We start from the raw sequence: 19,998 nt of genomic DNA, 5'->3' as shown, positions 1-19,998 counted from the left end.
TTTTTTTTTTTAAACAAAAATATCGTAGCAAAAGTAAATGTTCTTTCGTATACAATCACAATTCGATTTTGATGGGGGTTAGTTATTCGGCTGAAATATTCTGAAGTGTTGGGTGTTTCTCAGGGAGAAGGTCTCCAATAGACATTTCAAGCCTCTTGCTTGTTCTTTCGTCAGTGTCTTGTTCTATCCTCTGCTCTCTTTTGGTGACTTTTGGAAGTGTCATGCCCTTTATACCAAGGAAGTGGGATGGGGTGGGCAAAATTCCTTCTATCAGAATTCTACCTCATCTCCAGTTCCCAAACATTGATCAATCCCAATCGAACAGGTGCATTTATGTTCATTGTGAAATTTTCCAATTCTCACAAAAATGGTACATGGTTCAATTTTGGGGTCAATCTGTTCATAACCCCTTGACATCAACCTGTCAGTACAACTGGTTTTAATAATTCAATCTGTACCTAGATTTAGGGTTTGGTGAAGCCAAAGACAACTATAGGTTCTCACCATGGTATGTAAGAACTTCAACCACTAACAATGTATATATAAAAAAAAAAAAAGTAAAATTAAAAAAAAATGATCAGAAGTTATACCCTGTTGGATTAAAATAGCCCCTAGGTTCAATCTCCGACCAAATAGTGTTGATTCACCGTCAATTTTTACTTCAGCCCATGAATTCTTCGTTGATTTTGCATATCACTAGGCGATGGTCACTGTAACCTGCATCGTCTTGTTTCCACTTTCCTTTGTAGCATTCATAAAAGATGAAGAGTGCATCATGTGGAGTAGGTAAAGTTTAAATACGTTTCAAATTGGCTTTAAGTTTATTAATGGCAAATATTTCAATCTGGAAATACTTTTCTTTGATGACCCCCCCCTCCCCACCATCTATTTAAACTGTTTTACTTTATAGTTCTTTTCTGCTGATTTTCATCTTTCTAATTAAGATATGTTTCTCACCAGCGTTTTTAATTTTTTTTTTTTTTTTTCATTTCTATACCTACTTCCATGTCGTATTATTTGTCGGATGTTTTAAAGTTGTTCATGACGTTTCGAAATTGAGTTTTGCTTCCAACCAACTCTACGTCATCAGCAAAAGTTTACGATGGCCTGTCATCCCATACTGACTGCTAGATCAATCCATCATGACAAGTTGAAAGATGCCAAACATTGTATGCGATGTGAGACAACTTTCACGGACTCTGATGTACAGAAATAGAATCTTTAATTCCTTACTTTCTCTCAACACCGTCGGATTGAATTTTATAAATCTTAATTTTATGCAAAGTGATATATTAATAAAATTGACAAGATGTTTTTGTTAACGTTGAAATTGAAGCTTACCATTATTATACTGTAGGAATCGGAAGATTCTAGTGTTGACATTGGTTTCCCCAATTTTTTTTTTTTTTTTTTGTCAAAATTCTTTCTAGAAAAACATTGGGTATTTGTTGGAGACGCCCCTTCATGGGATTAACGGATTATCTCATGATGTCACTTCATCTGGTGACGTCACTTCTGGTATGGACTACCGGTGCCCAGCAGTCTAAGATTGGCACGTGACCAAGCAGGTCGGGTGCACACACGCCCAACTGTTGAGGAATGGTATTACTCAACTCCCTTTGCCTGTATATATGCGAATACGTGTTTCGTTCCTAAAAATCCTGTATTCCTTTCATTTATTACCATTTAACCCCATAACAGTATTTACGGGAGGGCCACCATGTGAAGGTTGCCAACATTAAGTGGAAGTATTTTTGTGGTACAAGCTGGATTTGAACTTGGCACACCCAGGTTGCCAATCCGTATCATTGATTACCGTCGCCTTCCAAATTATGTAACCTAAATTTTGACTTGAATCAAATCCCTCTATCACTGATCTAATTTATATAAAATATTGCAGGAGATATATCTGTATCTGCCACTGTCATTATAATTAATGAGGAAAACATTTCTTAGAGTTTAGCAATCACAAAATTCTGCTGCCAATCATTTGCAACAATCTGAAAACCTTATTGGTAGACATTTTCGAAATACCTTTTACATCTTGTTCTGTCATCTGACCCCCTCCCCCATACACACACACTTTTTCTCTATTTTTTCTTAAACTTGACCAGTAAGTTTTGAAAATATTTATGAATATTTTTGCAGTCCTTTCAAATAATACCATTTTCTTCAGCCTATCAAGTTTGAAACATTTTCATTGCTAAAAGTGCAAATGAAAAAAAAAAAAATATCTTAACTATTTACTAGTAATGGGATGATTCTAATAGTTTTTCCTGATTCGATATGATTACCGATTCTGTATAAATGTAAATATTTAACTATAGTTTTTTTTTTTTTTTTTTTTTTTTTTTTCCCCCAGATTATTGTAAAAACACGTTAAATGTGCAGATATTTTCTAAAACGTTAAAACACCCTTTTAAGGTGGGAGTAGTTTTACTGGTAGTTTAAAAATCAATAAAAATATATTTTATCATTACTACTATCAGTGACAGATTATATATATATATATATATATATATATATATATATATATATATATAAAAAGAATCGTTTTTGACATTGGAAAATTTCAGATTCTGATTAAACGTTCCAAAACTAGTTACATTTCTTTTTTTAAGTTAAAAGTTTAAGTACATTTAAAAAGGTTGTGAAATGTATTTGTGTTTAAATGAGAGAATAGACATATTTGCATAACACTGCAACAAAATAAATCTATGGTCATTATTCATTATTCAACCTGTCTAACTTTTAAGTCTATTTTGTGGTGTCAAATCTATTCTTGTTCTAGTGATGTTTTAAATTTTTTTTTTTTTTTTCCCCAGCCATCAATGGTGGACATCTTTTCATTTCCAAAATGTTTTCCTTTCTATTGCAGAAAAGAGGGCAGCAATGTCTGACGGCCACCCAGTGCAGATTGTGGTCTCCTCAGAGAACCATGAGTTCACCTTGGATGAAGAAGCATTGGAGTCGGTTTTATTAAAGCCAGAAGTTCGGGATAAAAAAGTGGTGGTAATATCAGTTTCTGGAGCTTTCCGTAAAGGAAAATCTTTCTTGCTAGATTTCTTCCTTCGATATCAAAGACACAAGGTAAGAATATAATGCTAAGAAAAAAAAATACCCCTAACCCCTTCCTGACAATTTGTAAAAAAATTTTTTAAATTAAAAAGCTTTGATATTTCTGAATTTTTGAGATGAGGATTGGTTATTTGGATTCGTTGAACTATTGTTCTCATGTTGGGTGTAATTTTCACATTTCGGAAGCTGTAACCTCTGTCCTTCTTTAGGTGTATCTTGTTGAACTCGGGAATTTGGACAGAATTTCAAACGGAACCCTTTATTTTACAGGGGTAACATGCTTTTGTTCTGTCAGCAAAAACCTGTGGCGCAGTAGGGCAGGTCGATTTGCAACTTTTTTCAGTAAATCAACATGGCACTGGTGATGATAGTTGGGATTTGATGTGATAAAAAAATATACCAAAAATTAGATTCCCATCTTGAACAGAAAATTGAGCATTTAATTTTAAAAATCATGTAGAAAAATGCTGAAAAATCCTTCATTTTCATTGTATTTTTCACAACACTGACTTTGAAATTTCACTATTTTTATAAAATATTCAATTAAAATTTATATATTTGTATGAAATACATTGAAAGAAAAATAAATACATGAATTATAATGTTAATTATGAATCACAACTAGCAAAATATCTCAACCTTTACTGCATTAATTAAACAAAACTTGTAAAAAAAGCTAATTAGCAACTAAGTCTTTTAAATTTCACAATTCAAAAAGACATGTGGAGATGTATTACACTATATAACAACTTGATACAAGTTACAGAACCATTTATTTTAATTTTTTATTAGAGGCAATAATATAAACTTATACAGAACAATTTAGTTCTATTATAATTTCCTTTTGAGGAAAATGAAGGCCTAATTTGCTGGCACGATGACTTTGTGATAATGTGCCTGTCTTGCTTTCTGCCCATATACAACTTTTTGAGAAAAATCAATCAAATTTGACCAGTATGTGGCTGCAAAATTGATAGCAGTAATTTTTTTTTTTTTTTTTTTTTTTTCACTATTTCTGGAAAAATAACACAAAAAAAACAAAAAACAATTATTTGAAAACACTTATTTTTTTATATTTTTGCGATGTAATATGAATAAAAAAAAACAGACTATTGTTTGGGTAAATTAAGAAAACTAAAATTTAATGGATAAATATTTATTTACCTAATGGACAAAATCGTTTGAATGCCCTCTTCTCTCACATCCAATCCATCGGAGTTTATCATCGATATATTTTCCGGAAGTAGTGCAAAAGCACTATTTTGAACAATTTAAAACAGTAATTTGGATTTCAGTTAACTGTTTTGTTCTCTGAATCATTAAAATATACTGTTGTTGGTTAAAAAAAAATATTGTAGGTTTGGATCTCAAACCAACTAACTGCATACACTTGGATGATAAATTTGACCAAAATGTTTAATTTATCATAGTGTTTGAGGATAGACAACTCTAGTCCATAAACACATTAATCTTGTGGCTTATGTTAGCCATCTTCCTTGATTCAAGCGCCAAATTTTCTAAGTTAACTTCTCCAAGAAATGCCAACAGCATACTCAAAAAAAAGCTTCTGGTCTTCACACTTAAATTTGTTTCTTCTGCTGTCAGATAATGATGATCGGGAGGGACACTAATTTTTTAGAATTCTACTTAAGGCAAATCTTGATAATTATTGATACAAAGTTTCCCCAAAGGACCAGTAAATGTTGTTAGGCTTTTTGTTGTTCCATCAATTAATTTAAAAATTGCTTTAAATGGCAGTTCTACTAGTGAAGCCTGAAAATTGGAAAATTTGCATGTTTAATAATAGAGCCAGATTACATAATAAATACATTATTTTATTTTCCACAAAAGAACGTAACTGCAGGTGAATCTATAGAATTAATTTTACCTCCTTGTTAGGACAAGTGCAGATTATGTGCCTTGTTTCACAATTTTATGTCTTACACTTTACTGCAAAGTCATTACATTTCAAGACAGAAAGTTTACAGCTACAAGATATATAAAACAATCTGTCTAGCTGTTCCTTCATTCTTTTCACTTTGACAGGAAATCTCTTGTAGCAATCAATCTGTTTGGCCCCCTTATAGCAAAATATATTGACCTGTCCTATATAATGTTACCTTAACAAGGGTATTTGTGGATTAACTGCTTGCCGAATACTAATTATTTCCTTGGCAATTAACTTAGAAATCTCACTACTTTTTAAGTGGGATAACCGTTTTCGAGGAAATAACAAAACTGGATAACTTGTCGTGAAGTTGGGGGTGCTGTTTCATCCAAATGACAAGGTGGACCAGCAAATTTTGTGAACCACGGGTTAAAACTGAACGTTATGCTTTTACTGACATTCTAATCTGAAAAGTAAAATAAATAAATGGATTATAACTGAAGGAAACTGTTTTAGGCTATCTTCCAGTTTCATATTTAAAAAAATAAGAGCTAGTTATAAGAAATAATGAAAAACTTTGTAGAGTTGAATTAGATGTATTGAAGAGAGGACCAAACCAAATCAGATGCATAGTAGTGTTTAGTTTAGACATTTTTAGCAGATTTTAGCTTCTTCTTCGATAACCTGAATTAATCCATAAAGAGATTTATTCTTGCTGTAGCTGTGCCATTTTAAACGAGTGTTTAGAGTTTGAAAAAACAGTTCTTGTGCATCTGTTACTATGCTATTTTTAATAGTATTTTCAAGTTAAATTTAATTTTTATATTTTTGTTTATTAAAATTTTAGGTGAAAGTACAGAATAGTTACAATACAACCTCCTTCCCCATATTAAGAATGGCTTTCTAAATAACAATTATTTTAGCACACTAACATAGATGCACAAATAACGAAAAACCTTTAAAGGAGTTTCCTTATTTACTTGTATTAATCTTTGTGGGTTATCTGATTTTTAAACTATAATTCTAGAAGAAAAACACTGCTTAAAAACAATTATTCCCTAAAAAGAAAAATTAAAATTTGATACTAATTTTCTGCAAAGTATTTTTTATTAAGTAGAAAACTTGAAAATTTACGTAGTTATGTTTCGTGTAGAATAAACTTGTATGGACTATTTTTAATATAAAACTGGAGTGTTACCATATTTTAATAAAAATTTCAAATGGAATTTGATGTGAAATATTAGGCTGGTGCAAAAATGTTTTTGATGTTCATTTGAACGTCAAAGAATGCCATTATTTTTGCACCCACCTAATAGAAAAACAAATTAAAAAAGATAAAACAATGTTTAAATTCACTGTAGACACTTGAAATATAATAATACATATTTTAAACAAGTCTTTCTCGTTTTTCCTTTCGAAATAATTAAGCCTAAATCATAATGTTTTCAAATTAAATAATAAACAAACGTTAATTTTCAATATCAATGACGAGCGTTTGTGACGGTGAAATCTAAAATGTTTCCACCAAAAAAAAGTTCCTGAAATGAAAAAGCGAGCTTTGGTCGTTATTATTAAAAAAAAAACATAATTTTGCCTTTACAGTTAATATTTATTTTATTAATTCATTATCCTCACTTTATTTAAAAATGTAAATCTAAATAACGATTCCATTTTCTTAGGTCCTGAATATGACCTGAAACTATATCCGATGGTGAGGCCCCACCTTGCGGGCCTTGGAGTGTGGAGCCACTCTTTAATTGCCATTACTCCCAGGTCCACTCTGACCCGGAGTGGTAGTACCTGTTAGGGTCCCAACTATGGGTTAAATAGAATCTGACTTAAAAAAAAATATATATACTCCATTAAAAATCGTTTCTCAAAATAACTAGATTCAGTATTAAATAACCTGAAAAATGTTGATATGCTGTAAAACAAAAACAACCAATCATTTTCTTAACAGTACGCTCAATTTTTCAACTTTTAAAGTCATTTCCTCAAGCAAAAATAACGATTTTGAGAAAAATATTTCATGTAGGTCTTTTCTATGTCAAACCCCAACTATCATTACCATTGCCTCACTGTAGTTCCAAAATCGGCCTGCCCTAGTGGCGCAGTAGTTAGAGTACTTGGAAAAATCAATTATAAAAGTGATATTCTCTTGAAGGTTGAATTCTTAGTGTGGGCGACTGAAAAATACAATTCCAAATTACTTAAGACCTCTATCCAATCATGGCTGACAGAACAAGAGCATGCTACCCCTGTGAAGTAAAGAAAAGGTTCCATTTGAAATTCTGTCCAAATTCACAAAGAAAATGAATCCGTATCATTTTGCTGTTTACAACTTTAATGTTCATCACAAAATAAATTTTAAACCCAACTAAGAAGTATATATTGGTGAAAATGAGTTTGAAACACGCTTGTTCTGATAAAATACAATTAAAGATTATGAAATCTCATCTATACATTGTTTGGAGACTTCTTAACCCCCATTTCAACTCATTTATAGTAGGTATGGTGCTTCTGTTGTGTAGCTGTAGGGATGTGTACACACACACGTATCGTTTAGTGGTTAGATTGTCTATATATGTTCGTATGTACATGTCGGTTATCTATGACTGTTTACATAGGTGTGTACATGTTTGACCATCCAACATTGTGATCATTTATCTAGAGTTCGTTGTGTATGTGCATTTAATGACAGTTTATGACGGGACAAAATATACATAAATACCTTTACATCACAAAAGGAGGAATAAAATTTATTTTGGGTTTTGACCAATCGGAAACATATCTGGTCCGTTTTTGGTCTTGTTACACAGGATGCTGCAATGGAAATTCTCCCCAAGAAATGACAGCTTCATGTTTTATTTTTGGTTACATTTTTATTCCAGAGTGTTTTCCACCTTTGTAATGCTCAGATTGTATAAGTGTATATACGTGTTACGTGTGTTCGTCTATGATCGTCTAGCAATGTGATCGGCTAATCAAGTTTCTTGTGTATGTACATTTAAATACAGTTCATGACGACACAAATAATATACACAAATGTGCACATTATTTGTGCACACAAATACCTTTACAACACAAAAGGCTGAATAACACTTATTTGGGGTTTCAACATCTGACCAATCGGGAACATATCTGATCTGTTTTTGGTTTTGTTTGATTAAAAGCTGCAATGGAAATTCTTTCCAAGAAATGAGTCTTGGGTTTTATTTTCGGCAAATTTTTAGAGCATTCCTCTCCCCCCTCCCCTTAGAAAGTTGCAATGCTGATTCTATCGCCATTTCTGACCCTTTACTCGAAGCCATCATGATCTGAAGACCGTTTCTGTCCCTCTCTTGACTTGGACCGACTCGACTAATTTCCACTTATCTCAAAGACCATCTCTCCCTCTAAATGACATCATTAGTATACATCACTAAGATGATCACCTTATGTTTTTACATGTCATTATTTCTAAGTTGTCAACTAAATTGTTCTAACATTTATTCTAAAACATTTTAGCTAACAAAACTTTCTGGTTTGAATAATGATCAACTAGCACAGCTTTCGGTGTTGCCCTGACATGCTAATATAATACACTTCTGCATTAAAATAAATTTGATTTGCAATTAAAACATACCAAATCTTGAAAAGAGTTGGCGGTACAATATATATGCATCCTTACATCTGAGAGCTGTTGTCCTTCAATTAGTTGCACTGAAATTTGAACTTCCATTTGACTGAATGAAACAATTTTAAGAATACCTGTTGTGGACCCCCTCCCCCCCAAAAAAAAAAAAAAAAAAAAAAATATATATATATATATATATATATATATATATATATATATATATATATATATATAAAAAAAATGGCCACTCTTTTTCTGATAGTTTCTCATTTTAATTTTTATTTATTTTTTAGGGTCCCACTGATTGGTTAGCTGATGAAGAACAACAACTTGAAGGTTTCTCATGGCGTGGCGGCTCTGAAAGAGATACAACAGGAATTCTACTATGGAGTGAACCATTTATAGTTACCACCCCAAATGGCCAGGTACAATTTTATATAATGACATATTTACATCATAATATAAGGCACAAGTATGCTGACACATTAGTTCCTGTTAGATCACTGATTGAACTTGGTCAGTACTTAATGGGTGACCATTTGGGAATAGCAGGAGCTGGATTTCCAGCTTTCTTGGACTTCTTCTTGCCACTGAAATCAGGCAGTGCCAACTTAGAGTGGTTAGTGATTGCGCAGCCCTCTTAATTATGTGCGAGGACTCTTAAAGGGAGTATCCATTGTCTTTCGAGACGGAATGGAGGCCATCATAGTAAACTAACAATGCACCATTTGGATGCAAATAGACTTGATTGTGCGTCTCTTCTAGAAGAAAAAAACTTTGAAATAATACAAGTCTTTCGTGTATATCTTGATATTGTTGCCAGTTGTCCTGAATTTTTGTTGCTTTGCCACTGGCTTTTCTCAATGCTGGTCCAAGGAATGTGTGGTTATTAAACTTCAACTCTGGTTTCACTATAAACTCTCTTGCACTGGCACCCTTACAGAGGGTATCCATTGTCTCTTCAGACAGGAAGAAGGCCAATAATATATAGTATTTTAAAATTCCATTAAAAAAAATTGTAAAATTCAACTCCCAGAATGCATTTTGGTTTCTTCATAAACAAGTTAGCCATTTTAATCTTTAAATAGAAAACAAAAAATGAACCATTTTGACCTTTCAAGATTTGGAAGGAATTTGGAAATATTTTAGATATTGAATAGAAAGCTATTTACATTGGTTTTAAAAATTAACATTGTCTATTATAAGATGGAAAGTTTTGGAAGCCATTTGCATCCACTAATTTTAGCAAGATTTAAAAATTAGTTTTATAACCCGTTTCTTTAATGACCGAACAATGGCATAATTAAATTTAACTGTCAAAATCCTATTTAAAAAGAAAAAAATTATTGCACAGTTTGAAAGTAAAAACAGCAAAATTGACAAAATCTCCTGAACAATACTGGGTTGATATTGTCAGCATAAACATAATAAAAAAAAAAAAAATTTATCAATACAGTATATATCTTTATCTGTCAACAGTCTAATTTTATTGTGGAAAAAGAAATATTTAAAATTGGACATCTGTATACTGATTACAAAAGATTTTAAAAATGTTTTAAACAAATAGAAATAAAATTTTAAAAAATACAAAGCTGAACATGGTTTAAAGACAGATTGATACAATGTTTTTTTTTTTTCTGATCAATTGGCATTTTTCCTTGAATATTTTTCATTTGTTCTTTTCTTCATGGATATTGGATGATTTCCATTTGTTAAATTGGTTGTCTCACTAAATTTTTTCATCAATTATTGCAACAGTAATTTTTATTTATAACCAAAACAATGTCGTATGGCTAGATGATGCAGAAAGCCAATGCCCCTAATAGGACACTGATTCTTTGTAAGAACAGACCTATTGACATTCCATAATAGGAGTTGGCAATAAATTAACCCCTGAGTGAGGAGGTACTGCCTGAACGGATGCACCTAAAATCTAGTTGGACCATACTTCATCTCTGATAAGGAGTCTGATACTGGCAAAAGTACATAGCAAGCATACCCGGTGAACCAAGTGCAAGTGAAATACAAACGATTGCACTGAAAGGGACGGCTAGAATCCTGAAAAGATCTCTTGGTTGGACTCACTAAAATATGGGTAAATGTCAGACATCTGGTTGGATGTCCCATCCCCTAGAAGTAAAAGTTTAAGAAAAATGAAAAAAAAAAAAGAGCAAAACGTATGAAAATGGTTAATTGAGGAGAGGAAAATTGTTCTCAATTTCTTTACTAACTCAATGTCTGAGATATAAAGAACTTAAATGGAACATTCAAATATCTATGTATCTCATAGACTTCAAGTGTTAGCCCCAGGTTGTGGGCCCCTTGATTTCTGAGAACTTCGACTGAAGTAAAACAAAAAAGCAAAACAATCTTAACCATGTCGGTGCCAAGGACGGATATTCAATGTGTGTTACATAAATACAATCATCTATAGTATGAAATTGTCTTATTGTAATATGAAGATCATTGTTAAACAAATGGAGCATTTTGAAAGCAGTGGTCAAATGTTTAAAGACATTTGAAGATATCATTTGCAGGCATCAATTTCATAAGATGAACACTAGATGATTGTGGATTTGATTCCTGGCTCGGAGTGAGTGTTAGTCTCATCACACTGGTGAGTTGTAATACAGTCTGTGGATGATATATAAAACTGAAAGGTTAATTATAACATCACTTACCATCTTGATATGGCTGTAGTTTCATAAATGGGCATTAAATATGTAAATCTTTTTCTTACATTTAAGAGAAAAGGATTTTTTTTTCCTATGAGTTTATTTTTTCTTGTTTTTAAAATTATTTGTTTCTTATCCAGGTTGCTGTCATATTGATGGACACCCAAGGCGCTTTTGATAGTCAATCGACAGTGCGTGACTGTGCCACAGTATTTGCTCTCAGTACAATGATCAGTTCAGTCCAGGTTGGTACGCACACATGTGTTTGTAAGATTTGCTCAGCTGATTTTCTTGGTAAAATTATTTGAAAATGAAACTTTTCTAAGTAAAACTAATACTTAACATTTTTCTAGTTTTTATCCAATTGGAATATTTTAAGCCTGTCTGCAAAGTCATTAGGACAAATTCTTGCATCCATTTTTTTGATATTTTATAATTTTCAAACTTTTATTTTTTTATTTTTTATTTTTATTTATTTTTTTTTAGATGAACATTATCATTTACTTTTTTTGTCGTCACTCCCCATTTTTTCGACTGTATCAATCCTACGAAACCATCTTATTGTTTTTCATATGGACATTCCAAAAGTAATGCCTCCTATTATTTCTTCCAAATGGATCGAAGGGGATTGCAAATTGCATTATGATGATTGAACTTATGCATTCATCACCTGAAAGTTTCATCTCTCTGCTGCAGATATTGATGGTGCGAGACTCTAAGAAAGCAACCTCTGTTATGTACATGCATCAGAAGTAGATGCGTCATTGAATTCCTAGCGAAAATGCATTGAGAATGGTAGTGACTATGTAGAAAAATAAATTTGAGCATAAAAGGTTGCTCGTTATAATGGTACTACTCCCATCTTCGTATCTCTTCAATTTTTTGGAGTTAAAAAAGTCTTTATTTTCAAAACAACCTTTGTATAAGTCATCACTTTATCAACGCCTGAAGGCCACTTCAGGATAAGGATAGAGTTGGACACGTAATGTGTAACACAGAGTATTAGTAATGAGTTGTACCTGGATAGAAATTAAGGACAATTCAAGAAAAATTTGTTTATATTAAACTTGAAAACAGCAGTATTATAGACAACTGGAAAGCAGCCTCATGGTACTGTTCCACAAACGGGCAATTCTAGTTTGTTTGCAACCTAGCAAGCATTCTATCATTTAAGGTCATGCAGTGTTGTCGAGAAGCTATTTCGTATGTTTCAGAGTTTTAATATTTTTAGTTAAGTGAGCGAATTGGTTGTCTAGGAATAAAAAGTTCCGCTTACTTCTCTGTACACATGAGGAAAGTAATTTATTGACAACGTTATAGCAAGAGTTTGTCGTGAATGTTGAGGGGGGCACCATAGATTGAAGCTTATTTGAGCACTTTCCATGAAAATAATGAGAAAGCTTAGCAATGTCTTTTCTATGAAAGTGGTTGTGAGGTGGACATCACTCCTACTAGATTTCAATTTTGCACTGTATCAAGAAATATGAATTAGTATTTTTTTTTTTTTTTTTTTTTTTTAGGATAATAATTCAAACTTAAACATTTTTCTAAAAACTAAAGATCATTGGAGGTTACATCGGCAGAAATGCGTAAAAAAAAAAAAAAAAAGTCGATGAAATAGTCAAAATAATACCAAAAATGATTATAACTGACATTTTTTTTATCCTGGTATCATAAGCATCTGGTCATCTTTTAATGGTTTGACGACTTAATATCATGGACTGTTTTTTATTTTTTCTGTGACTGAGATTGCAATTATTTTTTGGTGGGTAGGGGTGTAATTAAAAAAATAAAATGTTTGCGGTCAGCAATTTTCAAAATTATTGCAATCTTTTTGCAAGTCATGTGAACAAATACATTTAAAAAAACAACAAAAGCGTTAAAAAATGGGAGAGAAAGAATAAAGGAAGGAAGAGTATGGTGTAAATAAAATTCTATTAAAAATTTTTTTTCTTTAATTTGATGTGGTGGTGGGAGGAGGAGGGGGTTATCAAAGGTAAACTGTTCTCTTTTTACTTGTCAGTTGCCTTCCCATCAAATTGTTAGAATAACACCCAACCCATCCTTCGCTTAACCATGGGTCCTCAGAGGGTGTTGACACCTAATTGTTTCTCTCTCTAACCCTCCCCCCCTTTTTATTTCCTTTTTTCCTCTCCCCCCTTTTTTCCTATATTTTTTTGTTTTCTAATGTCCATTTTCTGTTTGATTAAAACTTTTCCTTTTGAAAACAAACATTCCCAATTTGTAAGCCATCAATCATTTTGACTTGTGAAAATTTTTTCAGTGTTTAGAAACACACAAATTATATAAATAAAATAAAAAAAATATATTAAATGCATTAATTGTTAGTCAATCTGTGATACTAAAGTTTGCAATAACATTTTTAGACGTACGAAGTTTAAAAAAGTACTCGGTGTTGTTGAAAGTTTATAATTTTGTGGGTGTTTAATAAGTAAATTGCTAAATGTTGGTTTCAGTTCATCCAAATCCAGGCATTCAAAATATGACAGTTGTTTGATATTTGCTTGATTGGACATTTCGGTGCTTGGTAAGATATAGTTGAGAAATCAATTTTTTTAATATATTGTTTTAAGCAAAAATAATATGCATTTGTCATATCGAAAATAGTAATATATCCAAATATTATGAAAATTTGAGTAAAACTGCTATTAAGTTTTAGTAAAAAAAGTCTCTTGCTATAGACAACAAATGTAGCCATGACATGTAATTTAAAATGTTCATTTTAGAATTATGTCCCCCTGTGTGTAGTCTCCTACTGCCTACTTTATAACGTCTAAGGAAAATTCGATTTTATCCAATTTTCTGTAAAAATTACTTTTAACTAGAAATAACTTAATGATTTTTCATAATTTTTGGATATATTACTATTTTCGGCATGACAATTAAGTATCTATCGACTCTATCTTAATAAAGCACCAACATTTTTTAACACTTTCCAGACAGTTTTTATTTTGAATGTAACATTGAATTACTTTGAAATTCTTTTCTTCTGCTTTTAGATCTACAATATTTCACAGAACATTCAGGAGAATGACTTACAACATCTCCAGGTGAGATTCACATTTTCATCTTATTTCTGGTTTTGTTTTCGAAAGTTACATAAACGTCTTAGATGTAACCTTCAACCTTTTGCAGGTATATCTTGTCAAACTTAGAGGAGGGCTTAGAATCTTTCAAACTTATGAATCTTTGCAGTCTGCAAGGACCCTGACATAATAGATAAAGTATTTGGTTGTAAAAATTATTTTTTAAGTTGAAGGTTCAATCTTCAGTGCAGGCGACAATCAAAATACAACTGCGAATTACTTAGGACTTCTACCTAGTTATGGATGTAAGAACAAGAGCATGCTACTCTCAAGGATTAAATAAAGGGTTCTGTGGAGAGGGTCAAAGGTTACATCGACTGAAACGTAAAAATAACGCTCAAGAGAAGAACAATATTTTGAAGAATCCAAATAATTTTCATCTGAAAAATTTAGAAACCGAATCTAAAATAGAATCGGTTACAAAGCCAAAAATTTGAGGTTTTATTTTTAATTCTACTCATGTTTACAAATGTTATTTCCCCATGGGAATCTGTAAAATCACATTAAGAAAATACAATCCTATTTCTACATTAAGAAAAATAAGCTTTTTTAATTTTTTGAAAGAGGCACCTCTTGAAATTATCAAATACATTTATGCTGCTTATATTTAACAGCAAGTCCATTATTCAAAATCATTCGCATATATAAATCGGTAAATATGAATAGATATTGTCTGTATTTTTGAGATGATGTGTTTTCGTTGATTGAGATTGTCGGACCGACTTCCTCATTTTGGTTGTTAGTCACATTTCCTAGTGACCTATGGCCGAGTGGTCCTAGACGTATCAAAGTTTACAGTTACCCAAAGGTGCTGAGTTCAATCCTGAACGAAGGCAGTGAAAAGTAACATTCAAAACAGAATCAGCAACTATGTCCCAGAGCCTAGCTGGAGTCCGAACACGGTACCCCCGTAATAATAATAAAGGGTTGGGTTCGAGACTCCTAACAAACGCTTCACCAGTTCGTTACAAAACACCTGATGAAGGCTGGAGGGCAAAACGGCCAAAACGTTGTGACTATAACAACCAAGATGAGGAAGTCAGTCCGACAATCTCGATCAATGAATAGATATACACAAATATTTAAATCGAAATTACGATCATTGTTTTTGTTCCTGTCATTTCAACATCCCGGTAGTTTATATTTCTAACAGCCTTCTTCAATGCTTAGATATCAAGTTACATTAAAACTTTACAATTTTTTTAACAATCAACAAAAACATTTTCAGTAAATTCAAATATTCTACCCCCCCCCCCTCAAATCATGATAAACATTGGTTAATTTTTGGAATTCTTGGAGATGAGTAATTGGTATATTTTTTTTGCGGACTATTATCCTCATCTTTTATAATTGTTGTTTCACAACATTTCGGCTAATTATTCCTCTGGCCTATATCAGATGGTTAACTGCAACGGGATAGGAATGCTGAATCTCTTTACTGTATCCTTAATAATTACTGAAAGTCGTGAAACAATTATAAAAAATGAGGATTAATAGTTCACAAATAAATAAAAATATACAAATTACTCCTCAAAGGGATTCCAATTGAATAATATATGCCATTTGGTACGGACCCGACAATAAAAGATCAGATAACAAAAATCTTGGATTTATAAGACCAAAAAATTCAACCATGATCATCCTTTGGGGCTCGTAGCACAGTGGGTAGGCATTGAATCTCTACGGTTCCTGGTGAACAATGTCTAAAGGTGGCAGTTTCAATCCTACCTGAAGCCGGCCAGAGGATTAGTTGACCAAAACATGGTGAAATGACAACTATGGAAGGCAGTAATTACTGAAGATACAATTAAGAAATTCAGCTTTGCTATCTCATCCCGGTTGATCACCTGATGAAGGCCAGAGGAATAGTCGGCCGAAATGTTGTGAAACAACTAAAAAAAAAAAAAAAATGAGGATAATAGTTTGCAAAAAAAAAATAAATTAAACATTGGTGTAACTTGTAGTAAATTCCAAAAAATTTTATTTAAAATTAAAACAAATCTGTCCGTTATACCATAATCATAAAGTTAATATCTTTGCATTCGTTACATTTTTTAACATTAAGAAAAGCTCAAAAATTGTTCATTTCATTCTTTAGATAAAATCTGATGCTTTTATTTGTTGCAATCAAGTTGCAGTTTTTGTCAACTTTTTAAGATTAAATTGAAACATTTTTTTTGTCTTTTTAACATTACTGTTATACTATTTATGTCCCTCCCCCTCCTATGTGTTAGGAGGTAGAGGAGAAAGAGGAAAATGTGTTTATTGGCAGAACAATGGATAAGTTGTTCACCCAGATACAAAAAGGAAGCTGAATAGGATTGTTAATAAAGATGTGGCAGTGATTTGTCCAATTTTATCATTTCACCCCAAAAAGGCACAGAGCTTAACTGATTTACATCAATTAATGCAGGTTTTGTGTTTTATTGTAGTGCAATCACAAAGATAATTGAATCGCATTTGCAGTAATTTTTATTTTGATTCTGACGCTAAAATTGGAGCAATGTTCTTGCTTTTTTTTTTGCTTTTTTTTTTTTAATAATGGTGATCTATCCATCATGAAGTGTTTAAAGCCATTTACATTTTCATCTAATTATGTTTTTTTTTTTTTTTTATCAGTTATTCACAGAATATGGTCGTCTTGCACTTGATGCAAATGACAACATTTCAAAACCTTTCCAGGTAAAAATTATTTTTTATATTTTTATTAGAAAAAAAATTGAAGTCTTCTAATGTTTGAATTATTTCTCTATTGATTTTGAATTGCTGATAAAATTCAATGCAATAATTTTAGATTTGTTTTTACTTTAATTTCTTGATTCATCTCTAACGGTAGAACGATAATCTTTAAAAATGATTCATGAATAAATCTAATGTTTAAGGGAGAAAAAAAAATCCCAGCGATTCGATGAAAATATTTCCTGAATGTTGGTAATCTTTTCATTTTCGTGTGACTCAGAAATGCCCACCCCCATCCCTTTAGGCAGGTGGAATGGTTTAGAGGGTGAATAATTTTGAAATACTTGACGACAAATCAATATTTACAATTCTTTCTCTATTTTATATTTTCCTTGTAAATTTTCCTATTTGTGAAAATAATCTTAAAACTTTTTTTTTTTTTTTTTTTTTTTTTTTGAAAAACTTAATTTCTAGTTTGGAAAATTATTGGTAGATTTGAATTGAAGTTTTGTATTTAAACTTTTCTTAAATTGAAAATGTATTAAATACACTTGTTGGAAATATAGCAATTTTAGAAAATTAAGTTTTTTTTTTTTTTTTTTTTTTTTTTTTTATTCAATGAGAATAATTATGAATTTCTTAAAATAAAATGAATCGTTTATTCAAAAATTCACGAAATGCAAGTATGTGCTGAGAAATTCTTGCATAATTATAAAGCTGTTTTATATTACCAATTTTATCTACAAATTTTATATTTTCTTATATTTTAGTCTTCCTCTATTTTAGTGTTTTTTCTTCTAGTTCATTTTTTTCTTCTAGTTCATTTTTTTCTCCTAGCTTTTTTTTCTCCTAGCTTTTTTTCCTCCTAGCTTTTTTTCCTCCTAGCTTTTTTTCTCCTAGGTTTTTTTTCTCCTAGGTTTTTTTTCTCCTAGGTTTTTTTTTCTCCTAGCTTTTTTTTTCTCCTAGCTTTTTTTTTCTCCTAGCTTTTTTTTTCTCCTAGCTTTTTTTTTCTCCTAGCTTTTTTTTTCTCCTAGCTTTTTTTTTCTCCTAGCTTTTTTTTTCTCCTAGCTTTTTTTTCTCCTAGCTTTGTTTTCTTCTAGCTTTGTTTTCTCCTAGCTTTGTTTTCTTCTAGCTTTGTTTTCTTCTAGCTTTGTTTTCTTCTAGCTTTGTTTTCTTCTAGCTTTGTTTTCTTCTAGCTTGGTTTTCTTCTAGCTTGGTTTTCTTCTAGCTTTGTTTTCTTCTAGCTTTGTTTTCTTCTAGCTTTGTTTTCTTCTAGCTTTGTTTTCTTCTAGCTTTGTTTTCTTCTAGCTTTGTTTTCTTCTAGCTTTGTTTTCTTCTAGCTTTGTTTTCTTCTAGCTTTGTTTTCTTCTAGCTTTGTTTTCTTCTAGCTTTGTTTTCTTCTAGCTTTGTTTTCTTCTAGCTTTGTTTTCTTCTAGCTTTGTTTTCTTCTAGCTTTGTTTTCTTCTAGCTTTGTTTTTCTTTTCTTCTCTTGCCTTCTATCTTTATCTTATTTACATGTTTGTGGTGTATAAATGTAAATTACATATCGCTGAAGAGTAATTGTTTTCCTAAATAATTAGACATTAAAAAAAAAAATATTGAGTGGTTTAATCGATATTTCGGAGCACGAAAAATGTATAGTCAAGATGGGTGGCATATTCAGTTATAACTTAATCTTAGAACTTAAAGTATATAGGTGAAACAAACGTTTATGAACTCACATGGAATATATATAGTAAGTATATATGAGGGCAACATAGCACCGGAATGGTGGCATAACAATATTTACCATTCAATCTTGTACAAAGAAAGCAGTTTTTGGAAAAATGAGAAGATAGTAATTAGTAAATTTTCAAGGGTCTTCATATTTATTAAATAACTAGCTAAGCTGTGTCTCGGCATTGCCCAGGAAAGTATATTCACTCTTGAAATTATCTGCCTCAATAGTGGAAGTTTAATTCTTGCAGTTTTTAGCTTGAAAATGAAGTGTCCCCATTGAACTGTAATTAAAATATATTTCTGCATTAAAATAGTGTCCTCACCATACAAAAAAATCAGACTAAGAAAAAATATATTAGAAAAATTTAGGAAATTATAGCCATTACAAGTTTGATAGTCTGAATCAAGTTGTTTTCCCTTATTTATAAAAACTTGGATCAAAACAAAGACTCGCTTCATCGAAGAATTTCATTTTCTTAGTTAAAAATAAAGTTGCTTGATCAATATACATGATTTTTTGAATATGAAATCTTTGTTCCATGACAGATAAGTACAATAATTTAATGTTTTTTTCTATGTTTTGAAAGTAGGTTTGATTCTAAATAAGCACCAAAATCTTTATTTGAAAATTTTCCTGAAAATACCCCCCCCCCCTTGAACTGCGTAGAAAAAAATAAAACTATTTGTTGGCATTTGTTTACTAATTTATTTTTACTTTTTTTTGTTAATTTAGTCTTTGATGTTTCTTGTGCGGGACTGGAGTTGCTCATATGAACATAGTTATGGCTTACAAGGAGGAAACGAAATTCTGGAAAAAAGATTGGCTGTAAGTAAGCGTTGATTAAAATGAGTTTTTCTCTCAGCTGAAAATTTGACCATCATTGTTTATTATTGATAATGGCTGTTATTTGGATTCAGCCAGGTCAAAAGTCGAAAGTGTTGGATTACTTTAATATCCTCTGGAAAGACACCCTTATCCTCTCCTCGAAATAGGGTTAATCTAATAATCCATGCACGATGTAAACTTCCTAGACTCGAGGAAGTACTTATCAGGAGGCTTTGATGGTTTAGGCATGCACTTTGTTGTCCACCAACAGACCTGATTCACAAGGCAATAGCACCAACACTGCTACCGGGACGATGCAAGAAGAGTGATGATCAATTGGATCCAGTAAACCACTTCCTCCCTGATCTTTCCTTCTCAGGTGTAGGATATCACAAAAAATCTAGACATCT

At 31.6% G+C, this 19,998-nt stretch overlaps 1 protein-coding gene across 5 annotated transcripts in view; it reads left to right on the top strand.

Moving 5' to 3' along the window:
• Window positions 1–19,998, top strand: part of LOC145279649 (atlastin-2-like) — a 234,906-nt gene that overhangs the window by 174,872 nt on the left and 40,036 nt on the right. For all 5 annotated transcript variants that reach the window (XM_080130901.1, XM_080130892.1, XM_080130883.1 and 2 more), the window contains 6 exons: window positions 2,879–3,090; window positions 8,876–9,007; window positions 11,398–11,502; window positions 14,278–14,328; window positions 16,984–17,046; window positions 19,496–19,588. In XM_080130901.1, coding sequence (XP_079987027.1) covers window positions 2,893–3,090; window positions 8,876–9,007; window positions 11,398–11,502; window positions 14,278–14,328; window positions 16,984–17,046; window positions 19,496–19,588 — 642 coding nt within the window. In that variant the 5' untranslated portion in view covers window positions 2,879–2,892. The remainder of the gene's footprint in view (window positions 1–2,878; window positions 3,091–8,875; window positions 9,008–11,397; window positions 11,503–14,277; window positions 14,329–16,983; window positions 17,047–19,495; window positions 19,589–19,998) is intronic.

Source organism: Euprymna scolopes, chromosome 1, assembly GCF_053919585.1.
Source record: "Euprymna scolopes isolate OS-2025 chromosome 1, ASM5391958v1, whole genome shotgun sequence".
Lineage (NCBI taxonomy): Eukaryota > Metazoa > Mollusca > Cephalopoda > Sepiida > Sepiolidae > Euprymna > Euprymna scolopes.
This window is presented reverse-complemented; position numbering and strand designations above follow the sequence as displayed.